At 32.7% G+C, this 24,918-nt stretch overlaps 2 protein-coding genes across 2 annotated transcripts in view; both read left to right on the top strand.

Annotated features, from left to right (window-relative positions):
• LOC132747158 (ubiquitin-protein ligase E3B-like) overlaps window positions 1-4,609 on the top strand; it is a 33,300-nt gene extending 28,691 nt beyond the window's left edge. The window contains exons 26-28 of the mRNA XM_060736478.1: window positions 2,524-2,635; window positions 3,449-3,541; window positions 4,253-4,609. Coding sequence (XP_060592461.1) covers window positions 2,524-2,635; window positions 3,449-3,541; window positions 4,253-4,444 — 397 coding nt within the window. The 3' untranslated portion in view covers window positions 4,445-4,609. The remainder of the gene's footprint in view (window positions 1-2,523; window positions 2,636-3,448; window positions 3,542-4,252) is intronic.
• An 11,338-nt stretch (window positions 4,610-15,947) lies between these two features.
• On the top strand, window positions 15,948-21,902 carry LOC132747161 (sodium/glucose cotransporter 1-like; the record flags this gene model as incomplete). Its single annotated transcript, XM_060736482.1, has 5 exons — window positions 15,948-16,165; window positions 16,508-16,579; window positions 17,026-17,130; window positions 20,860-20,919; window positions 21,794-21,902. Coding segments are annotated over exons 1-5 (430 nt in total), but the record flags the coding sequence as incomplete, so codon positions are not given.
• Between the last annotated feature and the right edge of the window lie 3,016 nt (window positions 21,903-24,918).

Raw genomic sequence — 24,918 nt, 5'->3', positions numbered from 1 at the left:
CCTTGGGTCAAAATTGGCCCCGCCCCGGGGTCATTGATTTTCCCTATATACATGTAGTAAAAACTTTAAAATCTTCTTTTAAAGAACCCAAAGAGCTAGAGCTAAGATATTTAGCATGACACATCTTCTAATGGGTGTCTACCAAATTTGTTTAAATAAAAGCCCTGGGGTCAAAATTGGCCCCGCCCCAGGGGTCATTGATTTTCCCTTTATACATAGAGTAAAAAGTTAATAATCTTCTTTTAAAGAACGCAAAGAGCTAGAGCTAATATATTTAGCATGAAACATGTTCTAATGGGTGTCTACCAAGTTTGTTCAAATAAAAGCCCTTGGGTCAAAATTGGCCCTGCCAGGGGGAGGGGGGGGCAAAAGTCATTGTTTTTTAGCTCACCTTGCACAAAGTGCAGGTGAGCTTTTAGGATGGCCAACCAAATGGCGTCCGTCGTCTGTCGTCCGTCCACATTTTAAATATTCTAAGGACATCTTCTATGATACCGCAAGGCTAATGTTAATGAAACTTGGCAGGAATACTCTTTGTATGAAGCTCTATCAAGATTGTTCAAAGAATTCCATTTCATGCAGAACTCTGGTTGCCATGGCAACCGAAAGAAAAATCTTTAAATATCTTCTTTTAAAGAACCGTAAGAGCTAGAGCTTAGATATTTGGCATGAAACATCTTCTAATGAGTGTCTACCAAGTTTGTTCAAATAAAAGCCCTAGGGTCAAAATTGGCCCCGCCCCAGGGGGTCATTGATTTTCCCTATATGCATATAGTAAAAACTTAAAAATCTTCTTTTAAAGAACCCAAGAGCTAGAGCTAAGATATTTGGCATGAAACATCTTCTAGTGAATGTCTACCAAGTTTGTTCAAATAAAAGCCCTGGGGTCAAAATTGGTCCCGCCCCAGGGGGTCATTGATTTTCCCTATATGCATATAGTAAAAACTTAAAAAATCTTCTTTTAAAGAACCCAAAGAGCTAGAGCTAAGATATTTAGCATGAAACATCTTCTAATGAGTGTCTACCAAGTTTGTTCAAATAAAAGCCCTGAGGTCAAAATTGGCCCTGCCCCAGGGGGTCATAGATTTTCCCTATATGCATATAGTAAAAACTTAAAAAATCTTCTTTTAAAGAACCCAAAGAGCTAGAGCTAAGATATTTGACATGAAATATCTTCTTGTGAGTGTCTACCAAGTTTGTTCAAATAAAAGCCCTGGGGTCAAAATTGGCCCCGCCCCGGGGGTCATTGATTTTCCCTATATGCATATAGTAAAAACTTAAAAAATCTTCATTTAAAGAACCGTAAGAGCTAGAGCTTAGATATTTGGCATGAAACATCTTCTAGTGAATGTCTACCAAGTTTGTTCAAATAAAAGCCATTGGGTCTAAATTGGCCCCGTCCCAGGGGGTCATAGATTTTCCCTATATGCATATAGTAAAAACTTAAAAAATCTTCTTTTAAAGAACCCAAAGAGCTAGAGCTAAGATATTTAGCATGAAACATGTTCTAATGAGTGTCTACCAAGTTTGTTCAAATAAAAGCCCTGGGGTCAAAATTGGCCCTGCCCCAGGGGGTCATTGATTTTCCCTATATGCATATAGTAAAAACTTAAAAAATCTTCTCTTAAAGAACTCAAAGAGCTAGAGCGAAGATATTTAGCATGAAACATGTTCTAATGGGTGTCTACCAAGTATGTTCAAATAAAAGCCCTGGGGTCAAAACTGGCCCTGCCCCGGGGGTCATTGATTTTCCTTATATGTGTATAGCAAAAACTTAAAAATCTTCTTTGAAAAAACCCAAATAGCTTGAGTTTAGATATTATACATGAAACATCTTTAAGTAAATATCTACAAAGTTTGTTCAAATAAAAGCCCTGGGGTCAAAACTGGCCCTGCCCCAGGGGTGTCATTGTTTTTAACTATATGTGTATAGTAAAAACTTGAAAATCTTCTTTTAAAAAACCCAATGAGCTAGAACTTAGATGTTTAGCATGAAACATCTTCTTATGGGTGTCTACCAAGTCTGTTCAAATAAAAGCCCTTGGGTAAAAATTGACCTGGGGGGTGGGGGGGGGGCTATATACAGGTGAGCGACCTCAGGGCCATCATGGCCCTCTTGTCATTATTTGTGTATAGTAAAAACTTAACATCATGAAACATCTTTTAATTGGTGTCTTCCAAGTTTGTTTAAATAAAAGCCCTTTGGTTTAAACTGGCCCCGCCCTGGGGGCCTATGTACAGATGAGCGACCCCAGGGCCATCATGGCCCTCTTGTAGTATTTAGTGCCATAAGAGGCTTGCATTGTCTGAGAGTAATTTTTAATGTTTGCATGTTCTAATAATTGTTTTGTACCCTGTCTTGTATAACTTAACAAAAATCAACAGCAATATTAAGATATAGTATTGAATTTCACCATGTAAATTACTTTACTACGTAAATGTCTAAAAAAATTTACTGCATAAATGTCTAAAAAAGTTTAAAACTACAATGTAAATTGAAACCATTTTCAATATTTATTTCAGGAAACATACACAGTACTATGGAGGTTACCATAATAACCATAAAGTGATTAACTGGCTGTGGGACATACTAGAGAAAGATTTTAATCAAGCAGACAGGGCAGCTTTCCTCAAGGTTATATATAGTTACATTCTATGTTTAATTCCTAGCCTGCTGAAGGAGAAAGTACATGTAATTAGCCTTTGCCAAGGGTGTAGTGCCAGGTCAGTTGGCACATCTTTGCAGTGCAGGCTGACCTGGCTCTATGCTGCTGGCTAAGATTTTAATTATTCAGCATGGTAAATCCAAAATTGACAATGTCCTTTTTAAAAGAAAGTGTTTGCTTGGCAAGTTCTATTAAGCAATTCAGCTAGTTAAGGGTGAGTTATTGCCGTTCTATTCAGTTATTTGCTGGATATAATTATGCCATAATTATTTCCCCATGTGCTTAATGTGCTTAACAAATCATCATTAGAAATAAATAAATAGTCTGATTAGACTATTCTGTTGCATAGATTTTTTTATATTTCGATACTAAACTGTCTTAATTAACAAAGCAATGGCTACTAGCTCTTACATCAGGGGTGTCTATGGCCAATGGTTCTGCTCCTGAACTTCAAACCAATTGCCCCTTACCTCTGCGGGTTTGAGTCCCACCAGAGAATTTGGGATTATTTCATGGTAAATATATATTCAGCTAACTTACAGAGTGTTGACAGTTCTACTCCTCAGGTACCTACTTATGCTGGAAATAATGAATGAAGGGGCACCTTAGTTATTCCTCTACAAGTAAAGCTGGAAAGTCACCATTTGTGTCCTTTCCTGTGTCAGTGTGTCTTATATGCAAACTAAAATAAACACTTCTGGTTTTAAAAATGTACAAAAAATTTGTTGCTAAACTAAAGCTTGCTAAAACTTTATTATTATTATTGTTTATTTTTGTTTCAGTTTGTAACAAGTTGTTCAAAGGCTCCACTGTTAGGGTTTGCCCATCTTGAGCCGCCATTTTCTATAAGATGTGTAGAAGTCAGTGATGATCAGGTATCTATATCTATTAATGACATACTCATGCAGCTTTTATGACTGTAAAAAATGGTATGGCATGGTCATGCATGTATTTTGGCATGACTTTACTTGCGTCATACCAACATAGTGTAAAAACACTCTAAATTTTAGCAATACATTTTATGACCATCAATTAAAAACAAATAATTCTCTTCAATGAAAAATAGTTCTTTTTTAGGTATCTGATTTATAAAAAGAAAATTACATTAATGTTTACATTACTAAATTTATGAAACTCCAGGAATGAAATGATACAAACTCCAGAGGCTCACATGATATAATTTTATATTTAACCCATGTAATGAATTTATGTAAGGTTGCTGGTGCGAAATTTCTTTCTTAAAGTTGGTCATCGACATTTATTTATTGAGCCTACTGGTTATTTGTTTCTCACCGCTAATTCAGAAATCATGCGGGATAAATAGTAGGTCACTCCAGTAGAAATTGATAATCATTGGTAAATTTCCCAGGAAAGCCTTTCAGGTGAAATAATCACCAAGATATGAAAAGAAAAATGTTTTAAAATTGGCATATAAAGAAGATAAACAAACAAAAAGACATTAGTTGACTGGGATTGTTTGGTGGCTGTTTCGTATTTTGACACTCAGAGAATGAGATAAGAAGAAGATTTGATAATTTTACATCTCTGAATTGTTTCAAGTACTAATTTTCTTTTCCTGTTGACAGGACACCGGGGATACTGTTGGCAGTGTTCTTAAGGGATTCTTCAATATTAAGAAACGTGATCCTGTAGGACGCCTCCCAACTTCGTCCACGTGTTTTAATTTGCTCAAACTTCCGAACTATCAGAAAAAAGCGACTTTACGCGAGAAACTGAAATACGCCATTCATTCTAACACTGGATTTGAACTGTCTTGAGGTTTTATGTGTAGACGTTATGGTTACGTTGACATCGATGCACGGAAAGGTTTTGCGGAACAATATCTGACATTTTGAAAATAAGAAATATGTGATAGAGTTTGTGTTATAGTTTTGTGCTATGAAGATTGGCATGTTTTGTATTATTTAGAGAGTATAAAAAACTGTAACATGTGAATGGTCAAATTAAGGAAACCGGTTGTGTGAGGTTTGATTTTGCAGCAGCAACATACATATATGTATATATATACTGTAGTTATTTTATACAGTATTTATTTCAGTTCAATTGTTGTTGGAAGCTTTAAGCTTATTGAAACACTCCCGAATGTTATGGTTTGATTTTGTAACAGGACTTATGCATGAACAAATTGCACTTTAGAGCAAAAGTGCTGTGTTTTTTTTCTGTTACATCTATCATGGCAAGAGGAGAGAGGACTGTTGTGCGGAAAGCCTACACCTTATTTGTCAGTAGTGAGATTCAGAATTTTTATATTGATATAATTCAAGTCTTGGTTAGGTGAAGAAATGTGTTGTTTCTATGGTTTCTGTTAAAGTGACATTATGCCCATCTAATGGTATAAAGTGAGTGAACAGGTGAATATCAAAATAAGTTTTTATTTTACCATAATTCCTTTTAATTTGATAATTTACGTACCATAAACAATAAATAATGCACAGATCCAAGTAAAATTCTTTAAATATGTATTAGAAGTTACCGTTTCAGTTTATAAAATGAGTGGGACAGTCTTTTTATATTTTAGGCAGATTTATAATTTTATCCTGAACGTTTTCCAATATCAACTCTTGGTCAAACACCATTTCAACAGTCAATCTTTTGAAATATAAAGTCAATTCAGCTCAACTTGACTATAAAAATATGAGCATAATGTCACTTAAAAAAAAACAAAAAAATCAAACAATACTTTGCACATTTAATGTGACATGATGCCCATCCAAGTGTAAATGGTGAGTGCACAGGCGCAAGTCAAAATAAATTTACATTTTATCATAATTGTTTACATTTTAATATTTGACTATGCAAAAATAATTCAGTAATACACGTAACCCAATAAATATGGTACAGAATATGGGTTACTTGCAAGTTTTGTGAAAGAAGGGGGCAGACTTTTTATAATTTAGCTAGTTTTTAAGTATTATCCTAAACTTTTTTTTACATTATCAATTGTAGGCCAATCACCATTATGATAATCAGTTTCTTGAAATATGTTACTAATTCAATTTAACTTGACGACAAAAAAAAATGAGCATATTAATCACTTTATTCCTTAACGTCCTGAAAAAGAATGTGATTAGCCTTTGCCACCAGCATATAATCTGTCTCATTTGATATCCCAATAAAAATTCAATAGCAAAAGGGTTAGTGTAATACTCTTGAATTCTGTGCTATTTACCCACCTATAAGACAAATCAGTTATAAGATCGGGCTAAGATCTTTTTTACAAGATTTAAAGCAGAAAATTGTTATTGATTAAATATAATATCTAGTCTATGATACTAAAGCTGGCACATTAGTACCTTTAATAGATTTTTGTGGTCTTAATACTTGACAATATGCAATTTGCTGTTTTCCTGATTATAAGACACAATCAGATTTTTTCACAAGATTTATAGCTGAAAATTGATTTTGTGTATTTTGTTCAGGATGCTAAAGTTGGCACATGACTATCATTAATTATAATTATGGTGATTATTGTGGTCTAAAAAGGTGACTTTTAAGTCTTTTAGACTGTATCAGTTTTAAGACATGATCAGAGTTTTTCCACAGGAATTATAGCTGAAAATGATTATTGATTGCATACCTTGTCTACGACTCTAAAATCAACACATGACTGTCTATTATTCTACTAATGGTTATTTTTGTGGTCCTGATATTTAGACTTAATACATGGCTATATGCCATGGAAGATATGTTGCATGCAAGTAATATTCTAGTAACAAGAAAAAAATGTCAAGAGATAAATTGTGCTGAAAATGTAAATAGTTGTATGTAAGATATATTTATGGTGTGTGCTGGTCACATTTTGTATTATAAATTCTTGTAAATAGTAAAATTGTAAATATCTATTTGTAATTATTAATTATCACTTGTACAGTTGTTTTACTAATTTTTTTTTTTTTTTTTTTTTTTTTTTGTAAATGATCAAGTCAAAAAGATGCAAACAATTAAAGAAATATATACATGTAATGTCTTATTAACTACTAAGTTGATATTTCATAAATATTGTGAAATTTTTTTGTTGTGAATCATTCATAAAAATAGTAAATAGGAAAGATTTTAGCTTATCCAGGTGGTGAAGCTTAATTGAAAATGTTGCGATCTCAATAATTATGATTTATTATCCCTTCCAGGCTTTTAAAGTCCGTGGTAATAAGCACAATTATAATGATTTGGTAATTTGTATGGAAGTCCAAGTACCACTTTCTTTACATTTGACGTGAAATGAAACAAACAAACTTTACATTTGGCTATGATTGTTTTTCAGTGCTTTTTTATTCAAGTAATTAAAGTGCGTTTAATTTATTCTGGGAACATGATAATACATTTGTTTATCTTTTTCTACAGAAAGAAAAAACTAAAATGTATTAATTTCTGTGGCTTAATGTGACTTTAAAGATAGTCATTATCTGGTGATACATTATTTATGAGGTTGTTGGGGGTCCATTTCTATTGAAACACTGGCTAAATTGGTCAAGGTAGCTCATTTTAAATCTTTTAATTTTTTTTTGCTCCTGCTTGGGGCTTAGGATTCATTCATGTAAGGACACTTTTGGATGGATGTCAATGGGCAATTTAGATATTCCAGGCTAGTAGGCCGAAAAGTTGCCACATGAACAAATGTTAACGTAAACCCCGCCATTTTTAGCTCACCTGTCAAAGTGACAGGGTGAGCTTTTGTGATCGCTTTTCGTCCGGCGTCCGTCTGTCCATCTGTAAACTTTTACTTTAAATGACATCTCCTCATAAACCACTAAGCCAGTTTCATCCAAACTTCACAGGAAGTTCCTTTGGTGGTCACCTTTAAAAATTGTTCAAAGAATTTTATTCCATGCAGAACTCTGGTTGCCATGGCAACCGAAAGAAAAAAATTTAATTATCTTCTTTTAAAAAACCTTAGAGCTAGAGCTTAGATATTTGGCATGAAACATCTTCTAGTAAGTGTCTACCAAGTTTGTTCAAATAAAAGCCCTGGGGTCAAAATTGGCCCCGCCCCAGGGGGTCATTGAGTTTCCCTATATGCATATAGTAAAAATTTAAAAAATCTTCTTTTAAAGAACCCAAAGAGCTAGAGCTTTGATATTTGGCATGAAATATCTTCTAATGAGTGTCTACCAAGTTTGTTCAAACAAAAGCCCTGTGGTCAAAATTGGCCCCGCCCCAGGGGGTCATTGATTTTCCCTATATGCATATAGTAAAAACTTAAAAAATCTTCTTTTAAAGAACTCAAAGAGCTAGAGCTAAGATATTTATCATGAAACATGTTCTAATGGGTGTCTACCAAGTTTGTTCAAATAAAAGCCCTGGGGTCAAAATTGGCCTGCCCCGGGGGTCATTGATTTTCCTTCTATGTGTATAGCAAAAACTTAAAAAATCTTCTTTTAAAAAACCCAAATAGCTAGAGTTTAGATATTAAGCATGAAACATCTTCTAGTGAGTGTCTACAAAGTTTGTTCAAATAAAAGCCCTGGGGTCAAAACTGGCCCGCCCCAGGGGTGTCATTGTTTTTCACTATATGTGTATAGTAAAAACATAAAAAAATTTCTTTGAAAGAACCCAATGAGCTGGAGCTTAGATGTTTAGCATGAAACATCTTCTTATGGGTGTCGACCAAGTTTGTTCAAATAAAAGCCCTTCGGTTAAAATTGGCCCTGCCAGGGGGATGGGGGGGAGGCCTATATACAGGTGAGCGACCTCAGGGCCATCATGGCCCTCTTGTTTTAAGTAGTGGGGTATTATCTCCCCTGCCAAATGTAGCAGTGGGCTATATTGTTCTTCAGCTCAATGTCTTCATATGACCAACTGTAAGTAAAGCACCCCCACTCCCTGTCTCATTCTAAGTCATTTTAATGTGAATAACACAATGTTTAAACATGAATATCCTAGATCTGCAGCGAAGTTCCTCAATTTTGATTGTACATGTTTATCATTTAAAAATAGCTGATAAGATTAAAGTATTTGCACACGTTTTTAGCTCGACTATTCGAAGAATATGAGAGCTATTGTAGTCGCCCCGGCGTCGGCGTCCGCATCGGCGTCTGCGTTGGTTAAAGTTTTTTGTAAAGTCAAATATCTCAATTATTACTTGAGATATTCAATTGAAACTTACAATACTTATTTATAGTAACAAGGTACATCAGATTGACAAGTTGGATAACTCTGCCTACAATATTGACAGAATTATGCCCCTTTTCAACTTAGAAATTTTGGTTAAAGTTTTTTGTAAAGTCAAATATCTCAATTATTGCTTGAGATATTCAATTGAAACTTACAATACTTATTTATAGTAACAAGGTACATCAGATTGACTTGTTGGATAACTCTGCCTACAATATTGACAGAATTATGCCCCTTTTTAACTTAGAAATTTTGGTTAAAGTTTTTTGTAAAGTCAAATATCTCAATTATTGCTTGAGATATTCAATTGAAACTTACAATACTTATTTATAGTAACAAGGTACATCAGATTGACAAGTTGGATAACTCTGCCTACAATATTGACAGAATTATGCCCCTTTGTAACTTAAAAGTTTTGGTTAAAGTTTTTTTGTAAAGTGAAATATCTCAATGATTGCTTGAGATATTCAATTGAAATTTAAAATACTTTTTTATAGTAACAATGCACATCAGTTTGCAAAATTGCATAACTCTGCCTGCAATATTTGCAGAATTATTTGCCCCTTTGAAACTTAGAAATTTTGGTTAAAGGTCTTCAAAGATATTTACTTGAAACTTTACACATGCACTTAGGGTCATAATTGGAGGGTCATAATTGTATGTACGCTCCCTTCGTCACTGACCAAGTTCCATAACTCTGTCTTGCATTAAGGCTGATTCATATCCCCTTTTCTACTTAGTCTCTTGGTTAATGTTAACATGCAAGTTTTACATATCTCAATAACTATTAAAGATATTAATTTAAAACTTCATGTAAGCATTTAGGGTCACTGACAAAGATCCATAATTCTATCTTGCATTTAGGCTGATTTTTCTCCCCTTTTTCAACTTAGAAATTCATGGTAAAGTTTTGCTTGTAAGCTGTTATCTCAATAACTACTGAAGGGTTTGTGCCTTTTTTGGGACAATTTATGCATTCATAATAATAAAGCAGTGATTTACTTGATAAAACATCTTAATAACAAGCCTTTGTACCTTTTCTGTCAAATTTATGTATTCATAGGTAATTAGTATTATTATACTCAATAAAACACCCTTGTGACATTACTTTCCAAATAGTCAAGCCAATACTGTATAATTAGACTCTCTCTAAGGCCTATAACATGAATTTATAACAAAAAATTAGCCCTTTTGTGAACTTAAAAAATTAAACAATATAAAGGCTCTTTTACTATCAAGCACTTAGAATAGTCGAGCGTGCTGTCCTACAGACAGCTCTTGTTTTATGATATAGTTATACATGTATTAAAATAATTTTTAAATGATAAAATGTTTTGATATATCTTGCAGTTTTAACATCTACATGTATGTTTATTTGTTATATGTTTTATGCAGTATCATTTGTTGAATATTAAAAGTAAACTTTGTACTTTAAAAGCATTTGTTTTTGAGTTTTGTCCCTACTTCCCAGATGATTTTGATGAAATTTAAGCGGATGTGTGGGTATTGGGGAAGATTCTGTAGCCATGTAGAGGAGAATGGTGTGTTGAGAAGGTCGCTGGTTCTATTCAGATACATGCTTGACTGATAAAAAGTACATACAGGTTCAACCTCGATTCTTTCACCAGAAAGCTTATGATTTTAAAACATCATGTAGCGTTAACACTATTTTTTCAAAGAATAGGAAGATATTTTGTTCTCACCTAAGTGTCGACGTCGCCGTCACACTTTGTTAAAGCTTTGCGTGCAAAATGGTGTCTATAACTACTGAAAAGAATGGGTTGAAAGTTCAAACTCTTATTTGAGAGTATGATAGGTCACTGTCCAAGGTCTATGTCTCTAACATGAATTTTGATAGAAGTATGGTCCCTTTTGGAACCAAACTTAAAAAATCTACATTATCCAGGCTCTTGTTTTACTATCAAACACTGAAAAGAGTCGAGCACGCTGTCCTACTGTCAACTCTTGTAATAATGGGGGGGGGGGGTGAATTACACTGACTTCACAAGGTTCTGTTTCCGGTATGACTTCATCAACTGTTTATACGATGCAAAGCCTTTGGGGTCAAAATGCCATGAATCTAGTATAACACTGAAATTATTGTTTGTGTTTTGACAGAAAAATGTTAACAAATGTACAAACGCGTGTTTGAAAACTATGAAAAATATATAAGAATCAAAAATTAAATCAGATGCTACATTGTTTCTTCCTTCTTAAACAATGCACAATCTGAATAAAATTCAAATACGGAGAAATATTAATTTTCATGTCGTCTGCATACCCTTTTAGGTCATACTTTCGCATTGTAACATGCCCAGTGATTGGCTAAAAAAGTGCCGGGAAAACCGTAAGAATCAATAGGAGGCCCCCACGGTTACACGTTTAAACGGATTCGTTTCGATTTTCATTCGTAAACGTTTGCGATTATTTTACCGTTTAAACGAAATGACCATATTGTCTTACAAAATATCTTAATCATTGCCCGTTATCATGGATTTTATCAATTCTGATTGGTTTATTCCAAGGTTAAATACGGAAAATTGATGTTTACAACCACCCACACATCATTACTGTGCAATAATTGTTCGTTACATAATAGATTTTTGGTTAAATTGATTTTCCTTTAATCTTTCAAAAGAGCGAAATGGGGTTACAGTGCACAAAATGTGTGCCGACACAAACGTGATGAGCCCTGAACATTATTTATTTGTACATGTATTAAAATAGAAAGTAAGCCATCATTTGGCGACTTGAATACGTAGGGTAGTATAGCACATGGAAGTACCACCGTTTAAACGGTATCGTTTCGGTTCATAGCAATCGTGTAAACGTTTACAAAATAGTGTAAACGTGGGAGGACATGAGGTGATTGGATAAAAATGGGGTGTTTTTCAGTATGAAAACTAATTTAGAAAGTAAAACTACATTGTCTTCTGAAGAAAATGAAATATTTCATGAGTCTCTATGATAATTTGTGACTTGGAAATTTGCATTTATAAAACGTGTATGTAAGTCCTGTGATCAGCAGACAATTTCAATGAAATGGGGGGGGGGGTCATTTTGCAAAAAAGATGGTTGGTTAACCCTATATAACAGGAAGTCAGACATTTCATTCTGCTAGAAAAGTCACCTCTTAAGCATGAAAACTCAATTTTTAGGTAGGATTAGGGATCATTTCTTATTATCTAAGTTTATGGGAAAATCAATGTGAGTGTCTGACATTAAATTGAACCCAAAACGTATGGGTCAAACACCACTAAAATCAATTTTACTTTTGCAACTGATATACAATACTAGCCACTGAAAATTGAAATATAACAACTTTAAATATTTAGTGCCCAGCTTTATTTGTCATCCAATGGAAACGCTGTATTTCTTTAAAATTGTGTCTGTTAATTTTCATAGAAGAACAAAATTCGATAATTTATCGAATTCCGTTCATAGTCGCCTTCTATTTTTTATAGTACATTGTACTTCATAGAACCGCGTAGTGACGTAAGAATAATAATGAGGCCAAATAAAGCTTGACACTAAGTATGTTAGTATTCATCCGTAGCTGTTCTTCAGAAATTAAAAACATTCTCCTGTCGCTATCTTTCTAATTTCTGTAGGACAGCACGGATGAACACTAACATAATTATACTAAGAAGCCGAAATATTGAATTTAATTACAAAATGGTCTATTATAGTAGTAGACAGAAAATGAAAATAAACATGCGTATCTCTTTTATAAAAAAAAGAAAATACTAAGCAAGTGCTTTTACATTAAATAAAAGCCCCAGTAACAGTAACAATAAAAAGTTACTTGAGAAAAGTATTCGGTATATACACCACCTACGCCCTTTGCTACTGGTGAAATATATATGTTTGAGATCAATGGTGCATGTTGGTTAGAAGATCAGTACTGGACAGCGGCCGAATTTCGTTTTATATTAATGTGTGTAATTATTTTTGTCATCATTTAAAACGTCAAACTTTTGTCGTTTCGACAGATGTAACGTGTACATTCATTATTTCAAATAAATTATATTCGCAAAATTCCTGCAATTGTACCATTCAATTTTCATTCTGCTGGGGTTTTTTTTACATACCTCGCAGAAACAGACGAATCATTCACATCTTGATCTAAAATAACATTTGAATAACCTAAACTGCGAAACACATATGACTCAAATGTGTCGTCTGCAAAATTCCTGCACATGAAACAGTGCCATTCATTGCTCTTTCTTGTGGCGTTAACTTATTATTCAGATATTCTGTGCTCGACAGCGAAGCTGCTTTTTGTGAATTACCGGGCGGATTGATCCTCGTTAAACATGCAATGGATACACACTTGGCAAGGAAGCAATTGAATGAATTCGACGTCTTGCTTATTGGTCAGTTGCAAGGCAGAGGTATCTTATGTCTACTTTTAAAAGTTTTTTTTTCAATTTTGGAAAGTCAGAGGTAAGCTGAACTATATACTCAGATTATTTTTGAGTAATTGTTTTAATGGAAAAATTTATCGAAATATATGCAATTCGTACTGAATATGTCAAATTTGATTTTTAAAAAGATGTACGAACTATGTATGTGAAGCTGCATTCTCTATTACGGGTCAAGGTCGAAACACGAGGCTATCTGATTTGTACGAGGAGGCGTAGCCCCCAAGTATTAATTAGATTGCCGAGTGTTTTGATGTTCTTTCTTTTCTGTAGCATAGTCAAACATAAACACACGTTCCCTGTTGTCACAATATAAAGCTCCAGAAAAAAGTAATCAATGAATGACCATCTGAATATGATATTTCTATCGCTTTCCATTTCTCTGCCGTCACAATAAGTAAACCCCAGCACAAATGAGCCAATCAATGGGCATGCTCTGGAGTGCGGGTAACTAATACCTGCACTCCAGTTATTGCACTGTGCATGTATATGTATACGATTTAACTCTGACACATTTTCAACAGAAAGGTCCCCAAACTATGATACAAGTTCAAAATGTAAAAAACAACCTGCTGATTTGCAAAGAAACCTATTTTGGGATGAATAATCAACAATAAATAAAAAAAAAAATACACACACAAAAATCGATCAAAAATAGGATCAATTTTAGGATCAGGATCAATATTTGCACCAAAGGTGAAATGACTATACCCGGTATTTTGCAAATGATAATGATTATTATTATTATTATTATTATTATTATTATTATTATTATTATTATTATCATCATCATTATTTATTAATTTTTTTTTTTATTATTATTATTATTATTATTATTATTATAATAATTTATTCTAAAATTTCTTAAATATGCTATTTCAAGTCTAATTTGATCAAGTTAATATTTATTATTTAATCTATCAGGATACAAAAATGGAGAATTTTTAGTATTCAAATTTGATCCTGATCCTTTATTTTTTGTGATCATGTGACCTAATTCCAGTAAAGGCGACATGCAAGTCTCAAAGCGTGGGCATATTTACAAACATTACCCTCCACGAGTTTTGACTATTGCAACATTTTGCCCATCTGACTTGTAACGGTTCTTACGTCTAGTCTAGTATGTATCTGATCTCTTTAATAATAAGTGATATAGGAACTAAATTGAATTTATAAATCATGATTCCTCGAGCAGAGAAGATAAAATGCAAATAAAAATAGACTAGTTGATTGAGTCTGTTCTTGAGAGGTAATGAAGGTTGCAACATCGCTCTGACCCCCTGGCACCGACTGAAGCAGGATTTATTTCTTGACACTAAATATTCATTTCTTTGATCTCATAGGACCAGAACAAAATAGAACTAGTAAATACAATACACCAGGTTCTGAAATCGAGCAGTTTACTTTTTGTATAAGATGTAATGCAATGATTTTTACCCTAAAAGTGAAAAGCGTTGCCACATTTTGACTCTAACGGGCTTTGCACACACATACGATTGTCAATCTATTTCTGAGTATATTGACTAATTGTTGCATGTCATTATAACTGCCCGAGCTGATCTTTGTTAAAAAATCAAATTTTTATGCTTTAGACTTTTCGAGCTTAGCGGAGTTTCTTTAGGGTTCGGCTAACCTAATTGGTAGTTGTTTGTCCTTTTACAATGTATCCCAAAACAAATCAAATAAGGGGAGATAAACATCCTGAAACAATCTTCTAATCCTGCTGTATTAAACTATGTAAGAAATTGAAAAGTGGTACCATTTAATATTTCTATGAATTAATATGACCGTATTAATTTCTAACGTACACATGTATATATTATGGTTTGGTGAAACCATAGTTATTTAAGCTCGTTTGCGAAACAAGTTCATTCAACTTATAATAATCACTTTCGAATCCGCTTCCTTTAACCCCAATCAGTACTGATTTCATATAAAGAAACATGGTCGTGTCCCGATTAGGGCTCAAATCCATGATCCATGGGTAGAGAGGCAGACACCTTAACCCCTAGGCCACCACTGTCCTATAAATTAAATATACTACAGTACTTGTAAAAGTATTACATGTGAGCCAAAGGCTTCGTTAAAAAAGGGTAGATAAAGAAGCCGTTCTTTCCAGAAGCATGCAAGTGAATTAAATTATGAATAACATATTCAAAGGCGCTTCTTAAACATTCTTTCATTTAGCCCTACCTTTTGGATAAACCCACTGCATACGAAAAAGTGAAGATCGTTTGCCTTGCCGGTTGACAAAAACGTCAAAACAGTTTCTAATTCATTATATTTATGTCAAAATTGTTTCTAACATTTAGTTATGATATCTTTAACTTCTTAAAAACAATGTAAAATCAGATATATTTCAAGCAAGTCACTTATACTGTCATACGTACTTTATGCACTGTAAATCTATAAGGAGAAGGACTTTATAAGCTCAGCTTTCGGACCCAATCCTTTTTCAATATATCATGTTTGTATTGTGTACATTATTGTCTGTATATATATTGTGAATTTGTTCGAAATAAATTATGTTTAAACTTAAACTATACTTATGTCATTACACGAAACGTGGCGAGAGAAAAAATGCTATGTACAGGTCAATTGATATAGTTGATCATAGTAGATAGCACCTTTGTCTTATAATTATTTGAGCGTTATCTTGTGTCCTATATTTCTTGTTCAGTTCAACGACTTTAAGGTGTTTTATCTACATATATAAACAACACAACGGTCATTTGTGAAAATTATATGCAGGAATACTATCATATTAGAACTTTAATCTTTAATATAATGGTAAACAACAGCCATTTATGAAGGCAAAGAAATATTGCTTCAAATAAATAGTTAAGTTTAAACTCGAATATGGAGTCACGGAGGATTACTCACTGGGGAGATATTTCAGTTGTTGTTGTTTATTTTGTTCTAGTGTTGCTAGTGGGAATTTGGGTAAGTAACCTTGCTAACATAAAACTAATAAAATCAACATTCGTAAGTTTAAAGGTCCAAAATGCCTTAGATAAGCTATCACTTTTATTTCTCAAAAAAAAAAATAATAAAAAAATGGTATCTTGGTGGAGTTTTCAAAAAAAGAGTTATTTGCCATGTGACATTTTTAAAGAATTAAAGATAATATGGATTTCTGAGACATAATCAAAACAAAATTTCCGAATACAGATTAAATTACATGTACATGTATATGCAGATTCAAGTAAGGGGAAACACCAGAACCCCGACTAATAACAAGTTCAAGATCTATGTACTTTTATTATGATAATTCTCTTTCAACAGAGTTTGTGCCGTCCGAATCGAGGGACTGTCCGAGGTTATTTCCTTGCTGGACGTTCAATGTCATGGATACCGGTAAATCATATGTTTCTAAATAAATCACAACAATAACAACAAAATCAAATATAAGAAAAATGAGTTTAAAATAGAAATTTTACAAAAAAAAAACAAAAAAACTGTCAGATTGATTTTCTTTTACAAATAATGCTTTTCTATCTTATTCTCTCCGAAGCATTGGAAACAAAATTTAAAGATCCTGTATGTTGTAATTGAGGTTGTATACCACACTTAATGAAACATTTACTAAAAATCGCACAATTCTTTGACTATGTTTTTAAGTTAAAATACGATATAAATGAACAAATCAGCTTCAGAAGGAAGATTGCGAAATATCGAATTCGCGAAAGAAACGTGTTTTACCAATATTCAATTTTCGACGTAGGGTTACGAAATAAAGCTGAACTTTACGTTGCAGTACATGACGTAGAATTGATCAAAACTTTATATTACATTGATTATAGGTTGGTGCATCATTGTTCTCTAGTAATATAGGCAGTGAACATTTTGTAGGCCTTGCTGGGACAGGGGCGGCAAGTGGGTACGCCATAGTACTATATGAATGGCTTGTAAGCATAATTATCATTATTACAAATTTTATAATTTTATAAAAGTACAGTGTTAAATGGTATAACTCATACTCATATTAATGCTGTTATAATATTCACGTTTCATTATTGGTACCATACATGCAAGATTTATTCTTAGATTATACGCAGATAATTGTCAATTGTTGTCTTCACGTAATACACTTAATTTTATCTTAATAACATCCAAAAGAAAATATTTGCTTGATATGTCTATATTAAGTATTCAAAACATTGTTGAAAACCATGTGTGTTAGTAAACAACAAATACTCTTTGTTTAGAAATTGAAACAAATTCTTTTGAATTACAAAGTTCAGGACAATAATTTATTCCAAAACATAAACCAAATTCATCAAAACTTCCTAATACATGTACTTTAAACACCCAGATTATAATTATTTTTAACACTAATTTAACTTGCATTTGTATTTGTATACACACATTTCAAAATGATATTATTAGAAATAAGCTCTTTATAGCAACATTTTATTATATGACTGAATATATTTATTTACATCAAGTGAATATCTTCCTAATTCGCCATATACTGTTGCATTACTAGATATTGTTTAATCAACCCCTTACTGCTGTTTATTTGAATCCGGTAGATGCTCGTTCTTTGAATTATTTCAAGTGTGGAAACCTTTTAGCTATATAGATTGGTTCTACGCGGGTACCAGCCAGTGCCTGAACGAATGCTATGATAGGAAACCTGATGTCTTCCCGCATCATGAAATCCAGAAAGTCGCAGGGTTACTATTACAGGGTCGCTGTTACTTTATTTTGGCAGTTTGTTTGTTATAAGCTGGCTTCTTAACTTTTGACCCCCATTCAAAATTCAAATTTATTTAATTTCACCCATTATATTTTATGGTCACATGTATTATTTAACTTAGGGACTATACGCCGCGTTTCATGATCGGCACATTGAAGGTTCCATGACATTTACAGTAAGAAGACATCTATTTCTTTATTTCTATTTTTATACGATGTTAACTTCTGTTTAATTAAGAAGATATGTATGCTTTTACTACGGAAGCGTCCTGGTGCCAATTCATAATGTTCTATAAAAAATAAAACCTAATTAGAAGTTTAAAACTCCCAAAACTCCTAAGTTGGCATTTTAACTCCTAATTACTTAGAGATAGAAAAGCCTAATAAGGCGTTTTAATCCTACGTAAGACTTTTTAACCCCCACTTAGGAGATAAACAAAACTAATAAGAACGTAGAGAAAAACTATACAAAAGCTTAATTAGAGTTGAAAACTCCTACTTAGGACTTTTAAATTCCTACGCAGGGCTGTTTAACTCATACGTAGGACTTTTAAACTCATACATAGGATATAAAAAGCCGAATTTGGAGTTTTAAAATCCTACGAATGACTTTTAAACGGAAACGCCCTGGTACCAATTCATAATGTTCTATAAAAAAAATATGAAACCTAATTTGGAGTTTGTAACTCTTATGTAGGAGATAAAAATGCCAAATAAGGAGTTTAAAACTCCAACGTAGGACTTTTTAACTCCTATATGAGAAATGAAAAAAAGCCTAATTAGGAGTTTATTACAAGTTTATAACAACCAATTAGGCTCTTTTATCTCCGACTTTGGACTTTTTAACTCATACGTAGGAGAGGTGTAATTAGGAGTTCAAAAGAATGTAGGACTTTCAAACTTCTACGTAAGACTTTTTATCTCCTGCATACGACTTTTTTTAAGATAAAAAGCCTAATTAGGCTTAAAATTCTATGTAGGACTTTTTAATTGGTGTTCTTACTTCAAAGCAATTCTAAAACAAGGATTTTATTTTTCCTAATTAAAGTTTAGAAACTACTTAAGAAGTCCTAATTAAGATTTTATGTATGCATATTATTTCTGCACTTCTTACAACTCCTAAACAAAAACATACTTTTTAGTATGTTGTTTTTTCCTTACTTAGAGTTAGATGTTTAATGTATTATTAAATTAAGCAACAGGCAGTTCATACCAAATCATTTTGAAAACATTGTAATTTTATTAGAGATTTCGACCGAGGACATTTTGGAAGGAACAGTGACCGTGCGGCCACATACACGCATCACAGGATTCCCCTTCTCATACGAGAAAGGGACAAAGAGATGTCCGCCCTTTCATCAAAGGGCAGACGTTAAAAATGTAATTTCCTTCTCAATAAGAAGGAAACATTTTTACAGCTACTCATTGATGTGGTATATACTAGTATATGACGCTAGTAATGCAAACCAAGCGGGTTTCATTTTTCGTCCTTTTTAAATTCTGTATGAAATTTTGAAAAAATCATATTTAATTTGTAGGAAAATTTTGAGAGAATTTTTTTCTTTAATATTCATTTTTTGTATATAACAGAATTAAGTGATTTCTGCAAAGCATGAACGTTTCAAAATCGTTTTTTTATCCATTAAAAGTGAGAAATATAATTTCACACTTTGTTTGCAAATAACAACCTAGGGGTATGTTTGCCAAATCGCGCTTTACCATGTTTACTTTCAATACTCGATTTATTATACATGTAAAAGAAAGGTATAAATATGATGGGCTGCAAGAAAAACAAATTAGCCAGTCCGCATATCTCAGTCGGTTAGAGCGAGAGATTTGTAATCTCAACATTGTGGGCTCGATTCCGGGCTGGCCAACTAAAATTACTAATTATTCTTTCGGATGAGACTTTAAATCGAGGTCCCGTGTATGAGTGCTTAAACACGTGGCACGCTAAAGAACCATGCAGGAGAAGCTTCTGGAGTTTTTGTGTCTTTCTGTATCTGTAATTGAACTATCCTCCAAAATCTAAAATGACTAATATTCCTCTGGAGGACTGGCCCATATGGGCAATCGGTGGCGAGTATAAATAAACGCAAATACACACACAAAAACAAATAGAATAAACTTTAGCAATTGACAGTACTGACACTGGTAAGACAAGCTAATCCTTAACCTGCTAAATTTGAAAAATGAAAATTTACAGCTTCCATTTTGGAACTGACCATATCAATCCGGAAAGTAAATATCAAGCCTTTGGTAGAAATTGAAAAAAGTTAGTCAGTCAACAATACAGAACCTGACTTGACTCTTGACTCTATACTGCATGTACTGGTCAATTCATTTCGGTTCCAGTTGCGTTTTTCATGATAGTTCAATCGTGAAGAAAGGTGCAATACGAATAACAAAAGTAAAGTTTAAATGAATAATCATAATTTACTGTCTGGGCGTTTCTATTAACGACAGCCTCGAAAATATTTATTTTACTACAACGGCAGCGTTTTCACTTCGACTGGAATAGTTTGGTCAAGTTATGACGCACGTTGTTGATATTTTGCATTCTTGGCCCTAATAATTGTCTATGTGTATATCACGAAATTCCTCTATTTATTTCAAACGTGAGGTATTTTTGAGAAAAAAAGATAATGCAACAATTGTCACGGATTTTGTCGAAGCTATCATTTTTAAACCGCTCAAAATATTTTCTGAAAAATCTCCTGTAACAGTTTCTCAAGTCAATGGACAGTAAGTCTATAGCAGTTAAATTGGCATTATCTGCGTAACATAGAATTGCCAACCAAATTTATAGTTGACTTGTAGTACATGTAATCAGTAAATTTAAATTTCCATCACAGCAGCGATCTGCCATTACTATAAAACAAATAAAGTAAAAGCAATATTTCATAACTATTTGTTCTTTTCTATTACTGGAAAAGGCGATGCCACTTTTGGTTGTTCTAGCGTGGATATTTGTACCTGTCTATGTTGCTGCGGGGGTAAGTCAGATATTCCTTACGGTTTGAATAAAAAAAATACTGTTGAAACAAAATCGTTCGTTGCAGACGATATCAAATCACAGTGATTAGGCGCTTGATTTTATAGAATTTCAAAAAGCGTCAAATCACTGCGTGGAGCATGACTCGTGCAAACATAATGAATGGCGACAAAGGTTTTTTCGGGTACAATATGATTTTATACGAATTTCTTTAACCAGAAAATTGCAAACGAGGCTAGATGGAGAAAGTATGGATTCTATATGGATATTTTGGATACGGGAAATGAAAACGAGGATAGAAGGAGTACAATATGTATTTGATATTGATTTTGTTTGGACTCGAAAAATAAAAATGAGGCTTAATTCGTAAAAGTAGATAAAATTATTACAATGTATTTATATTGGAAGAACACATGTTGCAAACGTTGGAAGTTTTATAAGGTGTGAAATAAATTATGATTATTTTGATCACATTGCAAACATTATGTGCCATCTATGTACGGACTCATGTGAAAAATAAACTTTATGTTCTTTTCTTAAAAATAACCACAAATGAAAATCTGGAAAAAGGGTGATCCCTTGGAAGCCTTAATCACAACAAATTACATGAAAATTGCAAAACTGGGTTTGATTGAGTCTGTCCATGAGGGATAATGAAAAATGTAACATTAATCACGCCCCTTGGTACCGGCTGGTGTGGTACCCAATTCGCAACACTTAAAAGTACTGAAATCAATGATTCCGAAGGACAAGAAAAATATAACAGTACTGAAGACGAAGACTTTAGTAAGACATTAATACATGTATCAGATACACCAGACTTTAAGACGTGCGTAAAGTTATGTGTTATTCTAAAGACAAAAATCATATTTTAGGTCTATACAATGCCAGAGTACATGACTAAAAGATTTGGTGGTCAGAGAATACGGATTTATCTCAGCGTCCTCGCCGTGATTTTGTATATAGTTACCAAGTTAGCCGTACGTATTTCTATTATGTCACATTTTAAAGGCCCATTATGCCAAAGAAACGAATACATTTTTCATTCATTTGAAGAGGAAAAATATTTGTATTATAAAGTTTATGTAATAGAAATAGCATCAAAAAACGTGGATATCTAATGTGCAGGCCTACCTCCCGAGTATAAATCAGACTGTCGAGTGTTTTGATGTTCTTTCTCTTTTGTATCATATGCAAATTAATATTAAAACACCTTCCTTCTTGTTGTCACAATATACCCCCCCCCCAGAAACAGATAACCAATGAACTATCATCTAAATATGATATATGTATAGCTATCCCTTGCTCTGTCGTCACAATATGTAAACCCCAGACAAAATGAGCTAATCAATAGCTATGCTCTGGAGTGCGGGTAACTTTAATACCTGCACTCCAGTTGACGCACTGTGCATGATTTAACTCTTGACATAATATTTAACAGAAATGACCCCAAACTATGATACAATTAATGGCTTTATCACATGTTAGATGCTTACAACCCGAAGAAAATACATGGGATGTGAAATTATCTGTCCTAAAAGTAGAAAAATGTAAACAAAGTAGTATTTTGATTTTCATACAAAATATTAAATCACAATAAATGTACTAATTGGCAAAACGCAATAGAAACAAAAGATGGTTCATGTAATTGGCCAATAAGTACCTTTTTTGGAAAATATATAACAGGACCACCAAAAAAAAAAAAAAAGAAGAAAAAAAAACTTTTGAAAAAATGAAAATAAAATAATTCCTTTGGCATAATGGGCCTTTAAACGCTTGGTTTTTTACTTGTCTATTACTAACAATCTTAAAGGGTTTTTCCACTGAGGAAAAAAAATTCCCCAATTTAAAAGGGATTAAAGCGGGGAAAAGGGCAAAAAATGAGGTTTATTAAGGGTTTTAGTTTGGGTTTAAATAATTTACGAAAATTAAAGTTTTTATTTTTAAAAAGGTTTTTGGAAACCAATAACGGGGTTTTGCCCAAAAAATCAGATCCCTTTTACTCATTCCCTTTTACTAGAATAAAATTTTTTCTTTTTTGGGAAAAAAATGACCCAAAAAATTAAAAAAACAATGCAACGGGTTTTTTTTACTCAAATTTGGGCTAAAAAATAGTGCAAAAATTTCCCCATTTTTAGATGATTTAACCTTTAAGGGACGAAGACGAAAACCCCGAATTTCCCCTTTTCCCATTTTTATTATTTTTCAGGTTTTGGGATATTTTCAGGGCCCCCAAATTTTTTTTACAGTTGTCAATGGGTTGGAACAATTTACCTGTCTGTGGCAGTTTTGCTTTGATAGTCACTGGGGAATATTTACAATCCTAGGTAATGTCTTTTGGGTGTGAAGCTCGATTGGACAAAATGATAATAGAAATGATGATGATTGGATAATAATAATAATAATAATAATAATGATTTGATTTGATTTAATAATAATAATAATAATAATAATAATAATAATGGTAATAATAATGGTAATAACAATAGTAATAATAATGAGTAAATAAATAATAATAATAATGATGATGATAATAATGATGAATGATAATAATAATAATAATAATTTAATAATAATAATAATAATATTAAAATATAATTAATAATATATAATAATAATAATCATTGGATGATGATGAAGACGATGATGGAATGATGATGGGATGGCTTATTGATGATTTTGACGATGACGATGATAGGGAAAATTTTGGGAAAAATTTTTCCCCCGGGGGCGATGACATGTTTGACGAGGGACGTTTTAACCATTGATTTTAAAGATCATAAAGACAAAGGGAAGGGATGACGTTTAAACGACGACGATTTTTAGGATGATAAATTGATGTTTGATAGATGGGTGGATGTTTGGAATTTTATTGAGATAAAATGATGAGGGGATTAAATTTAGGGAACAAATAAATTTTTTGGGGATTTAATTTGAAAAAATTAAATTGAAATTATCCCCCGGTTTGTTTAAAAATATATTTTTTTTTTGGGTTTGTTTTTTTTTTTAAAAATTTAATTTTTTTTAAAAAAAGGTAAATTTTTTTTAAACCTTTAAAAATACGGGGTTTGGGATTTTCCCTTTCCCCCTGGTTTTTTTCCCCACTGTTTACTTTTAAAAGCCCGGGGAATTTAAGGGTTAATCGGGAATTTTTTGGTTTTTTTATTTTTTATCCTGAGAAAAGTAAATATTTGGGTTTATAATTAAAAGTTTAAAATTTTTTTGTTTTTTTCTGATTCAAAATTTTTAATTTTCATCAAACCCAAGACCCCTTTCAAAAAAATTCCACAAATTTTTCCCCGCCCTTTTTAAAAAATTCAGGGAATTCATTTTTTCTTTTTCGGGGAAGTTAATTTTTCCAAAAATTTTAAATTTTTTGAATTTCACGTTTTTTAAATTTTTGGGTGAATTTACGATTTCAACTTTCTTTGAAGATGAAATCTTTAAATTTCCCGCCCCTTTTTAAAATGGGTTATAGTTAAAATGTTAAATTAAAATGACTTTTAAAAATTTCCGGAAAAATTTAAAAAAAAAAAAATTTTGGAAATCGGAATTCAGGGGAATTCGTGAGGTTAAAAATATGAATTTCAAACAGAATTTAAAATGAAGATGAAATTCATGAAGAAAATTTGGAAAATTTTGATAAATTTAAACATTTTTTCCCCCCCCAAAGGTCTGCCCGAAATACGAAAAGAATTAAAACCAAATCCATTCTCATTTCCCCAACGCGTTCTTTTTTAAAATGGCCCAAAAATTTGGGAGCTCTTAAAGGGCCCATCGTTTTTAAAAAGGGGGGAATTTCTATACTTTTTTAATTTTAAATTTTAAAATTTCCCAAAGGAAAACCCTTTGGTGGAAAACTTATTGAATTTATTAAAACCCCAACACAAAAATGGGGGGGGGGGGCTGTAAGGGTTTCCCGCTTTGCCCGCGTCGGTCGGTCCGTGGGTTTCCATTTTTCGTGTCCGCCTATAAATCCTTTTTAAAACCCCAAATTAAA

This window comes from Ruditapes philippinarum, unplaced genomic scaffold (genome assembly GCF_026571515.1).
Source record: "Ruditapes philippinarum isolate M1 unplaced genomic scaffold, ASM2657151v2 ctg8191_1_1_1_1, whole genome shotgun sequence".
Classification (NCBI taxonomy): Eukaryota; Metazoa; Mollusca; class Bivalvia; order Venerida; family Veneridae; genus Ruditapes; species Ruditapes philippinarum.
This window is presented reverse-complemented; position numbering and strand designations above follow the sequence as displayed.